At 37.7% G+C, this 22394-nt stretch overlaps 1 protein-coding gene across 3 annotated transcripts in view; it reads right to left on the bottom strand.

Moving 5' to 3' along the window:
- LOC134751270 (AN1-type zinc finger protein 6) overlaps positions 1–22098 on the bottom strand; it is a 38146-nt gene extending 16048 nt beyond the window's left edge. Inside the window, exons 1-3 of one of the 3 annotated variants that reach the window (XM_063686668.1) lie at positions 21992–22098; positions 15315–15452; positions 2672–3007 (exon numbers count right to left, since the gene is read on the bottom strand). In XM_063686668.1, the coding sequence (XP_063542738.1) occupies positions 2672–2770 (99 nt within the window). In that variant the 5' untranslated portion in view covers positions 2771–3007; positions 15315–15452; positions 21992–22098. Of the gene's footprint in view, positions 1–2671; positions 3008–11821; positions 12076–15314; positions 15453–21991 lie in introns of those variants that run through there. The other 2 variants (XM_063686683.1, XM_063686676.1) reach the window with 2 other exon arrangements.
- Between the last annotated feature and the right edge of the window lie 296 nt (positions 22099–22394).

The following is a 22394-nucleotide window of genomic DNA, read 5'->3' as shown; positions in this document are numbered from 1 at the left end:
ATGTACTCGTATAAACCCGGTTGAACTAACTACATATTGAAAAAGCTAGGTAACCTAATACAATGCGTTACGTAACTTACGTATATTACCATGAATTATATTTGTCTGCCTTATAAGAGGTAAATTGGGTAATACTACTACGTATACCACGAATGAGGAAATCCAGCCAGCAGGAAATATTATTCTACATATTGCGACGTCATTGTTACTTCCAGTAAAATAGACAGATAAAATATATACCTATACTTAATATTTCATAATTACCAGGAAATTTGTCAAAAATTTGGTATTATAATTCTTCTTATAACTCCGCAGCTACTGATATAAGAAAACTTTTCGACTTACCTCATGATCCCGAGCAAAAAGCCGGCGATCCACAAACACAGGTTACGTAAGTCCCCCCCAGCATCTGTCAAGTTCAACCTAGCTGACCTACTTAACTGACATTTATAAAATGATGCAGTAATTGAGTAATTACACGTACGCGGACCTACACACGGTGACTCACTCGGTGGATACTATATAACAGTTTTGGGCATTATTCGAATAATTATTAATTATTCGAATAAACAATTATTCGTAGTGAGATTTTTCGATTTTCGGATAATATATTAATTATTCCTTATTTAATTCGAATAAATTACACGAATAATTATTTTAATACACTCTCAGAAGGCAAATCTGAATCTATTTTAGGCCCAAGAAAAATTTAGGCAAGGCCCCAACGCCCCCAACTGACCGTCGCCATTCATGAGGCGGGGACAAATGGGAATGATTTATATGCAGCGCCTATTCCTATCTGTTCCCGGCGGGGACAAATGAGAATACACCCTATACTGGTGTTCCCATTTGTCCCAATCCCAATGAGGTGGGAACAAATGGAAAATATTTTTATGCAGCGTTTTTTCCCACGTGTTCCCCGCGGGGACAAATGGGAATACACCCATTATTGGTGTGTTTCCAGTTGTTCCCGCCCCACGTGACCGCCGCCATAGATGAGGCGTTCCCACACCTGAAATCAACCAACTAGATAAACCAATAGAAAACTTTATTGGGATATAAAACAGCTAAATTGTTATTTTATAAGCTAACTATTCGGCAATATTATTCGCGAATAATTAATTCGTCGAATAAATTATTCGCGAATAAATTCAACAAGAATGATAGGAAAAAATTATTTGTCATTCACGAATGATTTTGTTATTCTCATTCGTTATTCGTCAATCGAATGAATTTTGCCCATCTCTGCTATATACCTAACATTATTAATTATTAGGGGTCATCCATTAATTACATCACACGTTTAGGGGGGGTGTCAAGAAAATGTGATATGTTGTGACAAGGGGGGGTAGGGAATCACAAACTTTGTGACGTCACATTAACTATACACGGTATAACATGAGGAAACCGAATAATTTTAACAGCATATTCCTGATCATGTTTAAACACTAAAACTGTAATTCTCCTAGTTTCAGAGTTAATACCAATAATAAAAAAAAAACAAGTTTTTATTGTTACATAGTGCAAAACGCATTTTTGATGGCGATGTTGCCACTATGGGACGTAGTCTAAGTATCCTTATTGATAGATGTCAAAAAGTGACAAGTCGTAACACTGTAAAAACTAGGTTTTACGAAAAAAAAGTAAAAGTCCATTTTAAGTGACAAGTTTACCAATAACATTTATTTTTTATGTACAAATACATAAAAAAAAAAAATATTAACTACATTTTTTTCCTTCTTTTGGCCTCAGAAAGGCGTGGTTAAAATCTTTCGGTTTCCTCGTGAACACCTGGTATAATTATTTTAATATCTGGGAGACCGAGCTTTGCTCGGAAAACATACAAAATCTCAAAAATGCGCGTTTTCGCAGATAAGACCTAGCTAGATCGATTTTTCGCCCCCGAAAACCCCCCATATAGCATATTTCATCGAAATCGTTAGAGCGGTTTCCGAGATCCCCGAAATATATAAATATATATAGATAGATAGATATATACAAGAATTGCTTAGTTTTCAGAATTGCTCGTTTAAAGGTATAAGATTCGCTGTACAGTTAAATAACAAGTTTTTGGACCGATAATCGTTTTTAATTGTTTAATTTTCTTTCCTAATCTGTTTTGGGTTATAAAATTACTAATATTTCTTTTGTCAAAATATATTTTGATAAAATATTCATAATAGGTACTTAATTCGATTTGCCGATTTCATTGAAAAATGTGACGTTGGGGGTCAAGGGGGTTGGGGTTTGACAAATGTGACCAAGTGTGACAAGGAGGGGGGAGAGGTCAATATATCTCGACATTCGTGTGATGTAATTAATGGATGAACCCTTATACTTAGTTTTCAGTCAGCAATACATCACCTTAGTGCTGTTACTACACATTTTTTTATTATTTCACTAAATATTATTATAAGTATAAGGTATGACTATTTCTGCCTATTTTAATCAAAAGCGAGCTTGTCGATTGTCAATAAGGCGATACTACCATAAAGATTTAATTAGAATTTAACCTATCGACATATGGTTCATACAAATCAGTCACATACTGACAAATCTCCAACCACACTAGGTTGACTTTTGACGAAGTATCAGTTAAGCGGGAGTTAAGTAGTAGTTTCTTGAATTTTGGAACATTTATGTTATAAGAAGAATGATAAGAGTGCTTTACCTTAAAACATACTGAGCAGAGTCCATCTGTGGAAGGGTTTCCATAGAAGCCACACCCCGACCGGCATAACGCCTCCATGGGATTCGATTCACGCTCCATTGTCCACAATTAATTTCACCACAGTTACAACAACAAATCACTTCACTGGCAGTCGACAGTACAAACGATTGCACTAAAGTATATTATTGCACTTGTTATAGTCACAGATCACAGTGTACGATGTGATAGAACGTATCAATTTAGATGGGAGGTAATTTCTGGGCTGATGTAGCCGCGGTAAGTGGCTTTCCTTGCCAACGTGCTGTCGTTCTTGCTATGTCAGGATCGCAGAGGGCCCTGTAAACAATACAAACAAACCCTGTTAACATCATACTAATAAATCAAAATCTCTTTAACTGGTCCCATAAAGCATGAAAAGTGATTCGTGAATTACCTAATATCTACAATGTTTTTGGTGCATCAACTTTTTTTTGTACACCCGGTTTCCATGGTTAGGTCTACTAGGTCACACTTGAAACCATGATTTGTTTTCGTAATCTACTAATTTTGTACCTAACAAGACAAGGACATGTTTACAGAATTTTTGACTCATGAGACAGAACATAATAAAAGTTGATTAACCAATTTTCAAACGTACGTAATAATTTAACCTAAGAGTTTATGTCATCGTGTTATTCACATCGACTTTCGGTTATCTTAAAAATGTATTAATGCCAACTTTTAATTTAAAATACACTTGTGGTTCAAACTCTTTCTTCAAACTCTAGGGACGAAAGTAGCTTAATGGCGATAAGGCAAACGGTTTCACTTTTTTGTCATCACTCGAACATTACGTAGGCCGACTTGCCATTGACAAACCGGCAAGCCTCGATTGAAGATAAGCCAGCTGTCGTGAAATGAACCATTTCCAAATCGCGTTTTGTTTATAATCTATATCATCACGAAAGCCAACACAAACCAGATTCTAACTGTAGAAAGTGGTATCTGGGTGCAGAAACGTTTGAGGCAAAACATAATATGCATAACGACGGGTTTGCGTAACAAGAGAGAGCTATGGCAAAAGTGGAACGCGTCCGCGAAACGGGACGCCTATGCCGCGAGCCCCGCGCCAAGGTCGCGCCGCGCCGCCGAGTGCATCGCGACAATCGTGTCGCAGATTACTAGGCTAACCACCTACCTTACATACCTTTCTTGAACTAATGTAGTTATATACAAGATTTGTGGTGAATTTTGGAGGGTTTGTTATAATTGAATACACCGCTGGGGTGTCAGCATGGTTGCATTTTTATCATCTGTCACTATGCCTGTCACTTTCGCACTTACATACTTGTTAGAACGTGACAGGCATGGTGACAGGCGATAAAAATGCTACCGTGCTAAGCCCGCAGGGATTCTCAAAAGTTTTAGTTGCATCTCCCTTCGTTTGGCATCATTGGTCATCCAGTTTCAAAACCTACATGTACAAATTACTATTTTCCTTTTGCCTTTAAAGTTTAAATGTGCACTTGCACAATACCAGAAGCAGAACTATACTATTTTAGTAGTGGTAAAAAAAAGTAGTCTTCGGGAAGATTGCGAATGTAACATTCCTTTTAAAATGTAATTGATGCGAATGTGAATCCATGTCGCCAATGCGTGCAGAGATAACTGCTGCGACTGCGCTGGACTTAAATACATATATTATGTAGTTTGCTACATGCACATTTTAGCGGACAAAGTTAGGTATATTTGTCTGTTTCTTTGTTGTCAACAACGTCAGGCTAAGGACGTTTTCAGGTCAGATAATGGTGACCAGGTTGCCTGCTCCTAATATAGTACTACTCCTTAAAGTTTGGTAAGTACAGGTTCCACAGTTGTACGTAGATTTTATTGTGTGCACATTTTTTATTTTTTTTTGTATTGTAACAATTAGGGACAAACTGATGCCACGATTTCAAATATTATATGCATTTCAGTGTTCATTTTCTATAATCAAGCAGGAACAAATGTGCATTTTCTATAGAAACTATGATGCAAATAGAAACTATCTGCCAGGTGGAGAAACCGACTAGTCACTAGGCAACTAGTGATTCATAGATTTGATTGACCTCATTAGACTTGACTGAAATAGGTTTTATTATCAATAACCTACATGAATTGCTAAGTTTAAGCATAAACACAAAGGAATCGTATTTACTGCGTAGTAGAGTAAATATATACCACTGAATCACGACGACACAGCACCAATAAATATATCAGGAAATTTCCCCGCGCGGAATTCATTCACCGCGTTCCTAATAAAAATGAGCAAACCACTCCCATCACTGTCCGTTAAATTCATAGACCATAGAGGTTTCTCGATAAAGAGGCCAAGAGTTCTACAGATTAATACAAAATGTGTTGATTTAACCGTAGAAAACCTAAGAGCGTATCACTACATAGTATAAAACTAAGTCGCTTTCCGCTGTCTGTCTGTCCCTATGTATGCTTAGATCTTTAAACTACGCAACGGATTTTGATGCGGTTTTCACCTATCAATAGAGTAATTCTTGAGGAAGGTTTTAGTGTATAATTCGTAAAGGTTTTGTGTAACCCTTGCGAAGCCGGGGCGGGTCGCTAGTAATATAATAAGATTTATATTCTCAACAGGCAGAATTACAACGCACACAGAGAACTCAATACTATATCAAATATCTTCAAGATATGTGGCATACAAACACGTAGGTATGCAGATAATAAATGAGAAGCGGCACGTTGATTGGATAGCACATCTAGAGATTATAGACTAGATTAGCACAAGTACACGTCCTGCGGGCTTAGCACGGTAGCATTTTTATCACCTGTCACTGTTTCTATGCCTGTCACTTTCGCACTTACATACTTGTTAGAACGTGACAGGCATGCTGACAGGCGATAAAAATGCTACCGTGCTAAGCCCGCAGTACTGTTAAAGATCATAGTACAGTAGAACCTCGATTATCCGAACCTGTATAGATTAATAATATCCGAACCCTCATTATCCCAGCGCTGACTTAGTTTATCCGATAATTTTAATAAACTGTACTGTTTTTATGTAAATAGGTGTTGTTTTTGTTTGATCTCGTCCCAAAAAGCCCACATTTATTGACTATCGGAACTAGTCTCCATCCCAATTAGTTCGGATAATAGAGGGTTTTTCTACTGTGTAGTAAAATATTCAATGTCAACGGAATTGCGGAAAACAATAAAACAGTGTAATAAAATTCCTACAGGCGAACTTATCCTCTAAGTAGGCCAAATTAACTCCGGTTTGCCCCATGTACGTACCAAAACTTATTATCCTTTTCCACGAACGATCAACACAACGAATAATAAACATGTCTCACGCTTGTTTTCAATATAACTTGTTTATATTTGAAATTAAAGTCCAATTTTGGTAAACCTACGCGTCCCAAACGCAAGCGGTGTCGTCGTAGCGTGCACCAATTAATGCAGAATTATGAATGCCGTGGAGAGCGCCGAGGTCGGTGGCCGGGAGCCCGGGGGAGCATCGACCGGCGCCGGCGCAGGCAGGGGCGCGCGGGCCCTCACAACACGCTAATCGCACGACCATGCACGAGGACCGTCCTCGATTAGATACTTACTCGTTACTCGACACCCCCCTACTACATTTTTTACCAATAAAAAATTAAAATTAATACGGATCACGAATGTTTTTATATCCCCAGTTAATTAAAAAGTAAAATATTACCTACTTACCTATGAGCTATGACGCCTGACATATTGCACAAGACTTATTGAATATAAATAAATTTTCGATCACGATGGAAAACACTGATAGAGGTCACATAAAATAAAGAACAAATCGAGACCCGGGTATTTTAAACGGCCTCTTTCGTGCAGTAGGAATACATAGTATAAAAGTTATCGCCGCCAAGCCGCTGACGGTCTCTTCGCGTTTCCAGTTTCAACATAAAAAAAGGCCATTCATTGATTGGGCTACAAGTCCAAAGTCCACGTGCATCTGTCGAAACAGTGCTGGCGCAGCACGATCGCCTCGCGGCCGCGACTCGACACGCGTTCCGACCGACCGAGTCGCTAGCTGCCTTCGTTCTTCTTTTGTATTCTCGTTCAATGCGCTCAGCGGTCTCCACGTTTACACATCGACTTGCGTGTTTTCACTTTAAATTTATTGCGTTAGAAAACAGTAATTTGCATTATTATTATTATTGATAACTGACTCATTTCAATAGAATATAGTGCGCAATAGTTCTTCTATTAATTCTTTAATACTAGTAAGCACCTACCTGTAAACACGAGTGAGCGTATTGTTAGAAAATGTATTCTGACTTGTATTTAATGGAGGACTAAATACAATGCTCACAACGCCTTATCTAAATGTTGAGATTGTCCTTAGTAAACAACTTTACCAAGCCAATTAAGATTAAATACCTACCTACGTCTAAAAGGCCAGCAGATAATTGAAATACATAAAATTGGCACATATATTCAAAATAGCATGTAAGGCAAACTGAGCGTACCTATATCCCAAGATATTGGTAAATAAAAAGGCACGTAAATTTGGTACGATATAACCGTGCCAAGGTGATTGGCTCGACGGAAACGTGATGTTCAATTATAGCGTTACAATACCTAGCCACTACCAGTTGCCAAATTAACTGCACTGCCCATAACTTTGCTGGCGAGACCAGTCGCGATTAATACAATTAATTTCTACTCTTTAAAGACAATGACGACAAGTGGACAGATTGAATCCAATTCATTGTTAAACTCTCTGGTAGACGTCGTCAAATGTAATGCGCAGTTAACGTTTGTCCTTTATACCCATCTAGCACAAATGCTGCGAATATGACGTAAATTTTAGTTGGTCAAAGTTTTATCGAGTACGAAAGTCGCAAATTAAGGCTAGTTAAAGGTTGTTTCCGTTGAGATGTGTGATAAAGGTATGGAGGTGGCATGGCGAGATAAGCGTGTGGCTGTGGGAGCTATATGTGTGTCGTAGTCGGAACGGGGCGCGTCGTTGCGCCGTGGCCCGCTGACCCAGTTGCCGAGTCGAGTGCCGCCACGCACCCGCCCGCGCCTGCACCGGCCCATGTGTCTACACTGTCTACCCTGCACCCTTTGTGGCGCACGTGTGCCCAAAATACCAACCTGAGCCCTCTCAAAACATTTCTTGTACTAATCCGATTGATTCATCTGCACACGTTACGTTACGTGATTTGTTACGTTTCAGTATGCAATAGATGTATGTTTCAATCGCTAAGAATGTTTAATTTTATAATTTCAGGATTTTGAATCATCCCCAATGCTTGTTTAATCATTCAAATAATTTATAGTTAACTCTAAATAGATAAGGTTGAAAATCGTGCTTAGTGAATACTTACACCTAGGTAGGTGGGGAGCTGGGGAGGTTACCCTTGTGCTCGAGGCATACCCGTCTCACTATAAGGACTCTCCCACCATTCATCATTGTAGATACAGCCAGTGTAATGAAACTAATGAACAGTGAGACAGTGACGACCTGACGACCACGAATGGCTCGGCGCCCATCGCGAATGGAAAATAAATGATTGGCCACTTCGCTCGTTTGTGGACAATAATTCTATTGGATGCCACGTTCTAATTAGTAAGTAGAGATCCCTTATAGGAATAGGTTCGCCTTTGTACCTTTATTTCTGTAAATTGTATGTAAACCTGTGTACAATTAAATTCCGCAAGAATGATTCAAAAACGTATTTAGACTCGACATTTGACGTCGGTTTTTTATACATTTCCTCAAGACTATAGTGTTTACTGGTACCTAAACATAGTTCTAGAGATAAAAGTAAGGGTGGAGAGGAGAGGTACGATTAATTTCTAAACTACACCTAGACCTACCTAAGGCAAATAGTAAAATAAAACCTTCAACCAAATTAAGAATAAAAAGAAACAATCGGAAATTAATAGTTTTAAAGTAAGTCGTTAGTAACGCGTATTAACAGCGAGATTAATTCAAGTCTATGAAGGCCCACCGCGAGGCCGACCCCACACGCATACAGCCAAACATGTTAGATATCGCGCTCGTGTTGCCAAATACAACACTTTTAACATTGACGAAGTGACCTGTTGAGCTAGTACGCATTTTACGTTGTACAAAATATTGTTGTTTACTTAAAACGATTTGATTTTATAGTTTATTTTAAACCTGTAAATTTTAAACTAAAATACCTTGCTTTAAGCCCATTTTGAGACCCAATCCAACTTACCATACCAAGTAAGTATAAGTAACAGAGCAGAAAAGAACTAGCAAAAAAAATAATAAACCTAATACGTATAGGTATGTAGTCGTTTAGGTTACTAACAGCTACAAGCGCTAATGCCTCAAGGAGCCTCGTCTTGAAATATGCATCCACTTACGTACAAAATGCTGCGGACTAATAACACCGAATAACCAACTGGGGCGCGAGCGGACCCATCCTCTGCCTTGCTACCTCCCGCAGGCGGAATATAGGTCGAACCATAACAGCTCTCTACTCTATACGCCTACTTGTTACGATTCTCTTAACAGACACAATTCTTCAATTCTTGTACAGTCCCCATCAAATATATCGGAGCGGCCGATGTGCTCAAAATATCTGAACACGCACTCTATCGCCTTGACAATAGAGGCGTATTCAGATATTTGTGAGCGCCTTGGCTGCTCCGATATATCTGATGGCGACTGTACGTTACGCTGTTGTTGGGCCCAGTTGCACCAACCACATTTAACAGACTGAGTTAAGCCAATCAGCAGTGAAGTATGAAACTTCCCATACAATAAAATTTAGCGAACGCTTTAACGGTGGCAGGCGGTTTGGTGCAAGTAGTGCAACCGACCGAATAATTTATTTTTCAAGAGACATTCAACACTGCGGTCAATTAAAAAAGTAACTGGTTAAAATGGATCAGATTTCGTATATTCTCCCGGCCACTTCAGTTTTTATAGTTTTTAATGAAGACACACGTTGATCCAATTTAAAAGTTGGATTCAGACAAAATACTGGTCTGACCACTCGGGCAACGGTAACCGTAACGGGACCCTAAAGTAGAGGCACAAAAATCGTGCAGTGCACAGAAATCCTTCCGATTCACGAAACTGAGATAGAATCTGAAACTGCAACTTTCGCAGTACTTGCAGTACTCGTCTCAGATGAATGTCATTCACTTGCAAAGTATTGAGCACAAATTCTGGTATGGTATGGAATAACTAAGACAAGATAAAACAATAATTTCTTCGGATTGGACTATTTCTAGTTCGTCTTCGAAGTTCGAAGTTAGTTGAAAAGTTCAGTTAATTTGTTATCTTCCAATCCAAAAAACTTTGGTTGGTGTTTCAGACTTTGTAAAACATCCTGTGCCAAAAGTAGTAAAACGTAGATCCGAATGCATGTAGCTACCTATTCAGGATTAACAGTAGAACATAAAGCGCCTCTACACCGGAAATAAGACGCTTACCAAAAATAGACGCGCCAGGGTCTCGCATCCGAGTCGAGCGCAGCCTTCCGCGTGGTATGGCAACAAGGAAACAAACGTTTTGTTTTGTTCCATAATGACAACAGGTTTGCACAAAAGTGTCAAGAGGAGCTAGGACAGGAAGGGAAGGACAATGACATTAGTATTTGAAACGCGTACGTCACTGTTGAGCGCAGTGACGCGGCGACAATGGAGCACGCATGGCAAGATGGCCGCCGCGGCGTCAGCTGATCGCTGCGGCGCACACGCACCGCGCCCTGTATCTCTAGCCGTGTTGCTCTCTCTTTCATGCGCGCTAGCGCACAATGGACGTGCTTTATTATTGTTTGGATCACAAATATGTGTTTGTGTTATACAAAAAACTACGCAGTCACGCAAAGCAAAATGAAATACTTATCAATAAAGGTGCCATATATGCCGTGTGGCAAGTCTAACAAGATTGCGATTATAGTAAAAAACTGACAGATCCCAACTATTTCAGCTTGTAAATATTACCAGACTAGTTTTTGTTGCAGTAAATAGGTAGGTACCTAATGAATAAACAGGTTTAGCAGAAGAAGCAGGCGGTGTCACAGAATAAGTAATTGTGCTAAAAATTACCTCGTGCTGTGCACGACTTTACTGTTAATTTATAAGAAAGTAAGATCGTGCGAACATTTTGAATACTTCACTCTCTGTAAAATTCTAAATGATTGCCACTGAGTATTCAAATAGCTCCTTAAATACGTGCTAAAGGTACCTAAGTTGCTTTTTCAAACTGCACATTAGGACGTTTATTACTTATTATTATTACACTGGCGCCGTATCCGAAAACCATACCAATGCGATGACCGCCTAAGGAAACCTGACCAAACCATCATTTTCATGTTTATGGGAAGTCCAACTTGCTCATTATACCTAACGTTGTTAACCGTTATGTTATACTTTTAATCAAATTAGCCATGCCTACTCTATCCTATGTCGTATGCTACCTGCAATACGGCCACATCTCAAAATTTACGACTATTGGAGATTATATCTTTATTAAAATTAATAGTTTTTTTCTTTTAAAAAAAATTATGCTAAAGTGGACGTATTGCAGGCACCATACGATGTGATTAAAAATAATATTGAGCTACCTGCACAATAACGACTACATACGTCCTAGGGTTATTACATGTTATAATATATTGCAATAAAATCAAAGTTTCAATAATAGTATTCACCTAATTCCATTATTCAATGAGGTTGAATACATAAGTAAATTACATGCTTATCTATCAATTACCCAAGTGCCGAACTAAGTGCATCAGCCTACTTTGGTTATTACCTAATTCCAAATAGATTTAGACACGCGTAGTCATTTAAGTTACTTTGTAATTAACCTAGCAGCTAAAACTATTGTGATATTATTCTTGATGAATGGTAAATAAACGTATGCTTTGTCGTCATTGAGCGATTTAGTACATTCCGAGATTGACTAACTTAAAGCCAACCTAATAACATATGCAGAAATTAAAAAGAGGTCGACTACAATGGCCCCTCATTCAAAAATGCATTGTCAAGTTCTAAACACGTGAGGACGTCGACCTCCTGCATCAAGGTCGGGGCGGCGGCCTTCAAACAGCCTCGTCTGTCTGCGAGACTCCTCTCGGTCCACGGCACTCTCACACACACATTACTTAACACAACCAACATTACCTTCGAGTAGGAACTAGAGCCCATGGCCACGTACTAACTACGCTCGAGAGCGCCACACTTGCACAAACATCACAGTTTTGAAATACGACGCGAGCAGACTAATTCCCTGTTATCCGACTAGATAAGTTGCATTAGTCGCGTACGCGTTAAATATGTTGCAAACAATCGCGTATGAATCGGCCTCGCGGGTGCGGACTGCGAGCTCCGTCCGTCGCGCTCGGGCTGCGGGCTGGCGACTGGCGAAGTGGCGACCGAGGCGCGCCGCGCGGGCCCGCGGTCGCCGCCCGCCGACATCAACTATTCGCGTCATTCCACTCCACACGCGCACGCACTCACAAATACAAACAAGCTGCTCGGTGCCTGATAAACACATGCTCCCTCTAATGTCTATCTCGCCATCACAACACGCTGTAGGCCATTATCACCGCCACCAATACCTATCCTATACTCAACCTTCAACCGCGCAATCAACATGTTATTATTGTATGTACCCAATATACCAGGAATTAAAACCCTCGAGGTGCGCATAAAGAGTGAGTCACATAATTTAAGTGTGAGTCGAGTTCTCTATCATTACTCATCGCTTTCACACACTCAAACCACTATTATACTAATTTATAAATATATTATTTGGGCAATAAAATATCTACGTACTACAAGTACCTATAGATATGTATTTGACCGATGAAAGTGAAAAGTCCCGAGGTCGATAAACGAACGAACTTCAGGGACCGTTGAACTCGAAAAAGTATAAACACAGGACATTGTCTCAAATTGCACGAACAATAAGATTTTGTGAATTCGTCAACTTCGGCAAACAAGTAGATAGTTAACGTGACTCGCGAATTGAATTTACACGTCTGTTTATTGTGTATGAAAATTAATTTACATGGGTAAAAAGGTCGATGTGAGGTGATAGCGAACACAAACAAAGCCATGTGTGCGAACGATGCGTCTCGACGAATGACCGTGGAGACGGCGGAGCGGAGGCGGGAGCAGACAAAGCCCCGACGGCGGAGCATCGTTGATCTCCCCCGAATTAGTCCTGGGCCAGGGCGCTGACCTCACGCCACCGCCACACGCGCGTTCGTAAATCCACGCCATTACTACCCAAGCACGACCAGCATCACTAAACACCCCTCGATTGACACTGCTAAACTATCTAATCTGTTATTATCATTTCGTAATTACAATAAGGTCCTCCTTTGCATAGAACCTGCATAAATACGGACAAAGAAAGTGATGAAATGACACGTGGAGCACGATATCGATGAACAAATACGACGCAGTACACTACCGTTATTTAGGTACCAAAATATATGCACGTTTGTATGCGATGAAGGAAATCCCTTGTTCTTGTCAAGGAACGAGTGGGAAAACAACGGCGATTCACAAAGGTAAACAAAAGGCTGAATTAATAGTAGTTTTACTAACAAAGAGGTTGGCCAACTCGCAACAGTTTAACTGCTGCGTACTTTAATAAATTAAAAGATCTGCGTTCCACAGAATGAATCTTCCATGCACTTCGGCAAAAATATGTGGGTCATTGCACCTACATATTTAAGGAGTAAAGCTTATTATTAATACGCAATAAACGAAATATAACATCAATACTGTGCAACATGCGGGCCGAATAATCGTAGGGGTGGCAGGACCACCGACGCCAGATTGCCGCATATTTTTATCCAAAATTTTATACGCGATAACGATACGATAACCCTATATAGCCGAACGGCAGAATAGATTTTAGAATTGGGTTTTTCAATGTCGCAAAAATAATAAAACATTGAATTAGTAAAGCAATTAAGAGCTAATTGTAAACGATGTCGATACATTACTTGATTATTCGTAAATATGTCGGTGATATACATTTATATATGGTTTAGATCAGACGTCAGGTTCAGATAAACGCTTTCATTACAAAGGCGCTCTTGTCAAACGACAAAGAAGCACAAATTGGATACATATAAAGTCGGAACGGAACGGCTCCGATATGAGAACCAGATGAGTACCGTTGTAGAAATAATTACAATAAACCGGAACTGAAAGGCTTCTATTCGACAATCGATTTCATTACAACATTGCGACATTGAGCTGATCTTATTTTTTGTAAATACTCAGCGTAATGTTATTCACCAAAACAAGTTTGATCTGGTATTTACTATTAGACACTACGGAAATAAGCTGTTTTGTCTGTGTGTCATGTTTATTAGGGGTAAATTGCAGACAAAATTAAGCACCTGTTTAACACAAACACCAGGCTCACAAAGATAGCGTAATGATGTAATCATTATGATAAGACAAGATAGGTTAAAAGAGATGATATCAGATAATGGTGATGTGGCGATAACAACGCATCGAATAATGAATGCCAAACTGGACTTTCCAGCAAAACGGCTCCGCGCGAATATGCCATCGCACTGTGGACATAATAGACACCAAAGTTGTTATTTTCCCAGCATTGTTATGGTAGCTTTTGAATTTGGGACGATTTGGCATATAGTCGTTGTTTTTTTTTTCGAAAAAAATTATGGAGCAGGAACAAAAAATATATTTATTTCATAAACCGCAAAGAAACGTAATATTCTTGCAGATGGTTATACAGTGGAATCCGCTTATACTGACCAACCGCTTATTATGACTTAATTACTGTGCGAAGTTTGGTTTTCATATAAAATTATTTGTGACAAAATCGGATAAGATGACTTCACTTACAGTGTATTTCGAAAAATTCACAAAAATAAGAAGTATATCAACTATAGGCACTTAATGAAATTATTTTCAAAATTGTTTTCTTGGGGTTAGATATGAGGGTATCACGTATCATTTGTGGTACATTGTAGAAAAAAAACAATCTGCCATATCGTATGTGAAGGAGCCCGAAATTGGTATGTTTTGAAAATTATTTTTATTTAAAACACGTGACTGAAATGTAATGATGTGATATATTTTTAGAACCGGCTCAGAATGCCCTTTCATATAATACCACACACGATAGGTTTCTAAACAAAAAAAAAATTCTTTTTCATACAAAAAAAAAGATGACACCATAACTCCTGTCCTTTTTATTTAATTTTTTGGTGCTTCGGGTCAAATTGATTTATATGGACTAAAGATCAATCGTGCCGATTTTCATAGCTTTAACACCATTTGCAGCGTTTTTTGGCGAACCGCTATCACTAATAACAATGCTGGGCAAAACCTATTTCAATAAAAAAAAAATGAAAATAACAACTTTAGGTTCTATGTACATATTTGAGAGCCGAATTTCAGCCCTTTGTGAAACTTCCTATACAATTTCGCGAACGTTTTAACAGCGATAATTTGGTGCAACCGACCCTATATTTACTTAAATCATATCAGCAGATGGCGTGCACTGCTAAGCATAGTCCCTAGAAGCTATTATGTATCGCCTCGCCAGTATTGCCGCTCTATTGATACCAGTCGCTTCACCGGAAAGTCCAGCTGTAGCAGTGAGGTGACGCGTACGTACCTGATGTTGAAAAAGTGAATTCCGTACCAGACAAATGTCTTTCCAAGTGCGCAGACCCTTCAGCTCACAGGCAGGTGACACCACGTCTGTGCAGTTGAGGTCAGCATCCACCGGCATCACAATGAATGGTTACACCACCTAGGGACAGGTCATATTACAATATACAGTCTGCAATAAGTTACAATGAAAACGGAAGACCCAGGATAATGTAAACGACCCAAATATGCAACTAATTTATCAAAGCTGCACTCTTGCATCTGCTGTGCCCAATATTATACTGAATAGATGGTATACAGTGTGTTTAATCCTGATGGTCTACACCGTTTGAGGAATCTAAACCTAAGAGAAAAAAAAACAGCGTTCGTATTATTGTGCAAACATTAATAATGCTGATAGTGATTGTATGGAACAACAATCAACAATATTGCAGCAAGGATCACAGAAAAATGTCGTATTTTGTAGTTTTATCTACGTAAAAGGGATCTCATGCTAATAGGGAAAAGATATCAAACAAAAATAAATCCAAATAGGGCAGTGAGGGAAAACCTGAAACTATTATGATTTTCCTTCACAGCCCCATTGGATTTATCATTCTGTATACTTTAAGTAAGACATACAATAGCAACAACCACGAGTAAGTATAATGGCGTAAGCGAATAAAGGATCTGCCACACCGCAGCTCAAAATACAGTGATGGTACAGAATCGCAGTGACGTGCCGTAAGCGTTACGATTTTATCCCATGTCCTCCACACGGCTGCGTAAAAGAAGCTGACAGTGCAGAATCGCAGTGCCGTAAACTGCACGACTTTACCGCATGCTCTCCACACCGCTCACAATACGCTGACGCATCGTGTACGCCGTCCCGTGCCTTATGTGAAACTACGATGCGTCAGCGTATTTTGAGCAGCGGTGTGGAGGGCATGCGATAAAATGGTGACGCTTACGGCACGTCACTGCGATTCCATACCGTCACCGTATACCAGTTGCAGAATGTCACTATCCGTTACGCAAACCTGAGCTTGGTCGGCTTGCTTTTTATTCAAGGAACATCTTTGGGATAAGGTGTTTACATAATAGGCAACCCAAAAACAAAAAGCAGAAACTGCTATGAGAGTGGCATCTACTAAAACATGTTCCTTTCCTAATCGTGTTTCAATTATTTTCTAAAATTAAAGACATGAGCTGAATAAAATTTGCGTGTACACGTACCTAGTTATTTGCTTATACTAATTATAACATATTGCTCGAGTTACGTGCTAAGTCGTGAATGTCGTGATCACGAATACACAACAATAAAGAAAGTTTGCAAAGTTAAAATGTGAGAGCATTAGCATTTTCTATCGATTCGGAGAGATTTATACGCTATTTCTGGTGTTATTCGTACAAATGGATTTGTTCCGCGTTATCGATGTACAGAAATATAATTAGATTGGATATACGTAACCATGTTCCACTTCACATAAAGTGACACAAATGAAAGATGATTTAGGTCAAACAGAATATATATATATATATAGCAGCAGCATCATTAATAAAAAAGGTAACACAATCAAGTAAAAAATAGAAAGATATCTTTTTTGTGAACCTTACTTAGGACAGGACAGGACCAAAAAATTTCCACGGGTCTGATAAATGAAAATACATAATTAGAAATCCATACTAAAGACTAACTCATAGCGCCAGCGCTACCCCCATTTTCCTAACGCCTAGTGCTATGCTAGCACAAATATTGTGACTCCCATAGACATGTAGCTATGGCAGCATAAGAGGTGATTTTGGACACAAAACTTGTGTTAGTGGCATTGAATATGAATAGTAACTAGCGTCAACCAGAGATGGGCAAAATTCATTCGAATGGCGAATAAGAATAACAAAATTATTCGCGAAAAAGACGAATACAATTGTCGGATGATTATCCGGGAATAATTTATTCGTCGAATGAATTGCCACGAATAATTGTTTATTGGAATACCTTGATAACTTTTCTCGAAAAAAAAAAACTAGAACATACCTGAAAGACTATTGCCACCTTACATAAAACATCCTTTTAGCAAAGAGAATATATAGGATATAAGATAGAGGGGTACTGTCATAGTAAATTTTGTAGTCACAGTAAATTTACTGCTATCTATCGACACACGATTAAAAATAAAAATATCAAAAAATGTATATACAGGGCGTCCCAAAACTATGGGACATGAAGAGACCTTTCTTTTAAGATCCTATGTTACTTAAGAAGAATTATTATTTTTTGTCCATTCTTTCGATTGGCATCATAAAAATACGGGTGTTTTTTACACATTTAAGTCGGTTCGATTCCCAGACGAAGCAAATATTTTTTTAGAAAATCTTTGAATGCAGTATTACTAACTTTAAAAAAAAACATAGTCTTCTTTCAGCAAAATATCCTATCTACGATATTTAAGGTACTTTCCCTTCATGTCTCATAGTCTTGGGACGCGCTGTATATATGGATGAATGATTTTTTTTTGTATTTATTATTTTTATATAATTTAGACCCATGTTCTTTCAATGATATGTGTTAAAATTGTTAAATAAACGAAACCGTCAACGCCATCTAAACGAGAATAGGCCAAAGGTTGGTATTGGTGGTAGCGCCATTTGTGCGAGAATAAAATTTTCTTGATTTCCGAGGCACGTTTTTTCCTTTGACTTTATTCATCTTATACGGCGTTATATAGGCCTTTGCCTCTGAAATCAACTTTGAAAATTTTGCCATAAAGTATGAATTGCTAATGTTTTTTTTTGTACGACTATCTTCTATATTATCACTTGCTTCATTGTAAGTAATGTTGGTGAGCTATTACTATCACTTCAGGAATGCAAACTGTTAACTGTTGAAAAACAATTCAATGGCAAGCCCTATTCTCCAAAGTATAAGTACATCACTAGCGCATGACAGGTGCGCCATCTTGGATTTAGTCAGTCGGATCGATAGCGTCGTTGAGATTTGAGAATGGATGGTTATAAAGATTTCCATGGGATACCTCTTGTAAGTTATTAAAATGTTCTTCATAACATAATCACTTAATTCACTCATGAAGCAAACAACTGATTAGAAAATTTGGTTTTCTCACTCTTTTATATATAATTATTTAATTATTTCTAGGCCAGGCTAGAAAGTTAGTAACTTTAAGTGTGAGTAATTCATTGGTTATGCTAATCCTTTATTTATTGTACGACCTGGGCTTATCCTTTAACCCTCAGCCATCTTTAATGTGTCAGAACAAATATACAGTAAAAACAAGTCATATTAAACGTGTTATTATTCGTGTTGTTTATTTGAATGGAATAACTCAAAAACCTTAAATATTTTTCGTGGAGTAATTCAAAAGAAATAACGAATAAATCATTTGAAAAGCGATCATCCATTGCAAAAAAATCGTGAATTACTGTTTATTCGAATGATTAACCCCATAAAAATTTATTCAAATAATGCCCATCTCTGCCATCAACCAGGACGAATAGGGATGGCGAGTTGGCGAGGTGAATAACAACAAAAACAGGGCATTGACATTTACCTGATCATTTATTAAAAACGATCCACACAATTTGTATCATACAAAATTTATTGCTATTTTCAATCACATGATACAATTTTTGTAGGTAGTTTTTATATCAGGTATATGTCATTCCCGGTTTTTATCTCCATTCACCCCGACAATACTATTCAAGTATTCACCCTGTTTGATGGTATAATACCTTAGTGGTTAGTGGATGTGATTAACTCAATGTAAAGTTAATGTAACTATACTCTTGTTAATCACTGCATTTTTCTAATAAATATATTTCCTATATTTACTTTACATCTATTTTATTTACATCTTGGGGATGTCTAAATTTTGTCTCATTTAGTGCAAATGCTCAATCCTGTGTTTTTGTATGATAACCTATGTTCTTTTGTATGTCTTTATTTGCTTTAGCAGTTAATCCTAACTAAACAAGTGCCTCCTGTTTGCTGAAAGCATTTGAGCCTCTTTCATTTTGCAGTACAGGTTCATATAGCACTTCAAAATTAGGACTCATAATAATACATACTACACATCTAATACAATAAATGAACCTTTACTATGGGTAGAGATAAGATATGAAACAATACCACATCAAACAGTTGCCATGTATTTATTATATGCTACCAGCACACATTTACTGATAAAAAAACCGCTATTACCTCAACAATCTACTTTTGTGGTTTCTAGAAACTCACAGTACCCTGACCAAACAATATAGGTCAGCTGATAAACAAGAATAAGCACATTACTGTACCTAAAAAAAGAACAAGTTAACACTGATACTGTACAGTCAATGTCAAAGACAAGTTTACATTTTTTGTCTTATTTATTTATTTCGTTGTATGGCATATTTAACAAAATAGGCAATTACATAAATGATTTCATTTTTGCCTTATTACAAGTAAAGTGCAAAGTTTAAACATCTTTTTAACTACTGTACCATTAAAATATTACATATTATTTGTTGATCTATATTGCAGGTTCATTTACTCTACTAAACTAACCTATGGTCTAGGTTAGATAGGAAGTTAGTACTGGGTATGACCAACTTAACTAACACTTAAATGCATATTACATGCAAACAAGCCATACAACACCAGTTAGCTGTTAACCAAAATGGGTACATAAAGATGCATCTGTCAAACACAAAGCAAAGTCAACATGCACACTAATCCCGTGACATTGGTAAAAGTTAGCAATAATAATAAACATTATATAAACCTGAACGTTTTGAGTCTAACAAGTGGGTACAATTAACAACCAAGATACCTATTAAGTATTTTCAAAAGCTTGAGTCCCATGAGTGTGATATCAGGTGAGCATAAGTTACCTCTATCCTCTATATATCCAGTCTGTGGGACAAGACTAAATATCATGTTTTTTTTTTCATACTATTTCGGTGGCAAACAAGCATACGGCCCGCCAAGCCTGATGTCATGTTATTTCATACAAAATATACGAAAAATCCTAAATCCTTAGTGGTTTTTGACTTGTTAGTGCTTGCTGGGACTCTTACAAGTCAAAGCAAGTATTTGACTTTGGAAACATGTTTACTTTGGAAAGGCACTTGATCATTGAAAGGGTTAATAGGTGGAGGATCAATGAACATGCACACATGAATACATAAATATGGTCCAAAAAGTCCACACTGCAGACAGGGGACCATAAAAAAACAGTGGTTAAGGAAGTCACCCAGTTTCTATAAATAAATAATAAATAAATAAATTTTATAGGACATTCTTACACAGATTGACTAAGTCCCACGGTAAGCCCAAGGAGGCTTGTGTTATGGGTACTCAGACAACGATATATATAATATATAAATACTTAAATACATACGAGATAATAATAAATATATAGAAAACACCCATGACTCAGGAATAAATATCTGTGCTCATCACACAAAATAAACGCCCTTACTGGGATTCGAACCCAGGACCATCGGCTTCACAGGCAGGGTCACTACCCACTAGGCCAGACCGGTCGTAAATAAGAATGTACAATTTTTAAAACTTCATTAAATTTATTTATAAAGGGGAAAGTGAGTGCAATACCCAAGGTTCCGCAAAGTTGCAAAACATCCAACTAAAAATGTTTGATTATCATAATCATATCATTGTGTAATCAATGAACATCATTCAGAGTAAAACCTACATAATAATTTAAATGATCATTTACACCTTGCAGGACATAAGAAACACTATTTCACCAAATGGAATCAAGTAAACAACATAAAAACTTCATCATCATTTAAGTTCAACAAGATATACTCAAACCAAGTAGAAATAAAAACTTGTCAACAGCACTTTCATTACTATTATTATTGACCCTTGAAATGAGTCATCAAACCAAATAAACTTATCTTATTGGATAAATTCCACACCTATTGCAGTAAATGTAATCCATCTCGGCTAACACAAAACTATACCTTGGTACCATCCACCTTGGTATCCATTAATTATACCTTGGTACCTCTAAATTTAAAACAGTAAAATTGCATTTCTCATGGGCTCATGGCTTTTCAATAATTCATGTTATTGCAACTAAATATTCTCTCCAGTCTAAAACGTGCCATAACCTTACGGTGGTCAAATGGAAAGTTCTTAAATAGGCACCAGTTTACAGTGCAGCACGTTTTTTTTAACCAGGAAGCTTGGGTATTTAAAAAAAAGTGGGTATGTCATGCCACTAGTTATTGCCACCTGCTTAATGCTTATTCCGTGGACAAAGTTATAATACAATATCAGTACGAAACTCATTTAAAACAGTCCTCAAAAATTACATTACCACAAAAGAATGGAAGAGACTGCGCCTTCTTCACAAGGGAAGTATCTGGCAAAAAAAATACGACGAGTGCACTGCATCTCTATTACGAGGTATTTGGTCAAAGTAACAATAACCGCATTAGCACACAGATCTAAAAACATAACACCTAACACACAACAAATACAGAATACATGATCGAAACAAAGAAATAATGAAGAATTTAGATAATTGGCATTCACGAAGAAAATGGCGTCATATCACTAGTCACGGAACAAGGTACATTTCGTCATTCAAAAACACGAGACACAACACCACAAAAACAGCACTAAAAACTAAAGCATGCTTATTATAAGGTTTTCTTTGAAAAAGTACTCACTTTGAATAAGAATTCCAAAGAAAATCATCCAAAAACTTTTAGGACTGATGACAAGGCACTCCACTCACCGTTTGCAAAACCAGACTAATTTATCACGTGACCAAAACAATGTTACCATTCCAAAAAAACTTCTGTTATATAGTAGATTCTTAAGAAATAGTAGAAATATACTCTGGCACAGCCACTTTGTCAGTAGAAAAAGGTGCAAATTAAAAAAAAGAGGGCGCAAAGGGTTGCTATCCCAAAAAAAATTGAATTTCGCTCCTTCTACTGACAGGTTGGGTGTGTTTGAGTATATTTCTAGCCAGGCTATTGAAAGTAGAGACTCGATAGTATAGAGAGAGGGTTATTGTCATAGTAATGTTGTAGTCACAGTAAAATTACTACATACACGACACACGAT

The sequence above is a fragment of the Cydia strobilella genome, chromosome 2, assembly GCF_947568885.1.
Source record: "Cydia strobilella chromosome 2, ilCydStro3.1, whole genome shotgun sequence".
Lineage (NCBI taxonomy): Eukaryota > Metazoa > Arthropoda > Insecta > Lepidoptera > Tortricidae > Cydia > Cydia strobilella.
This window is presented reverse-complemented; position numbering and strand designations above follow the sequence as displayed.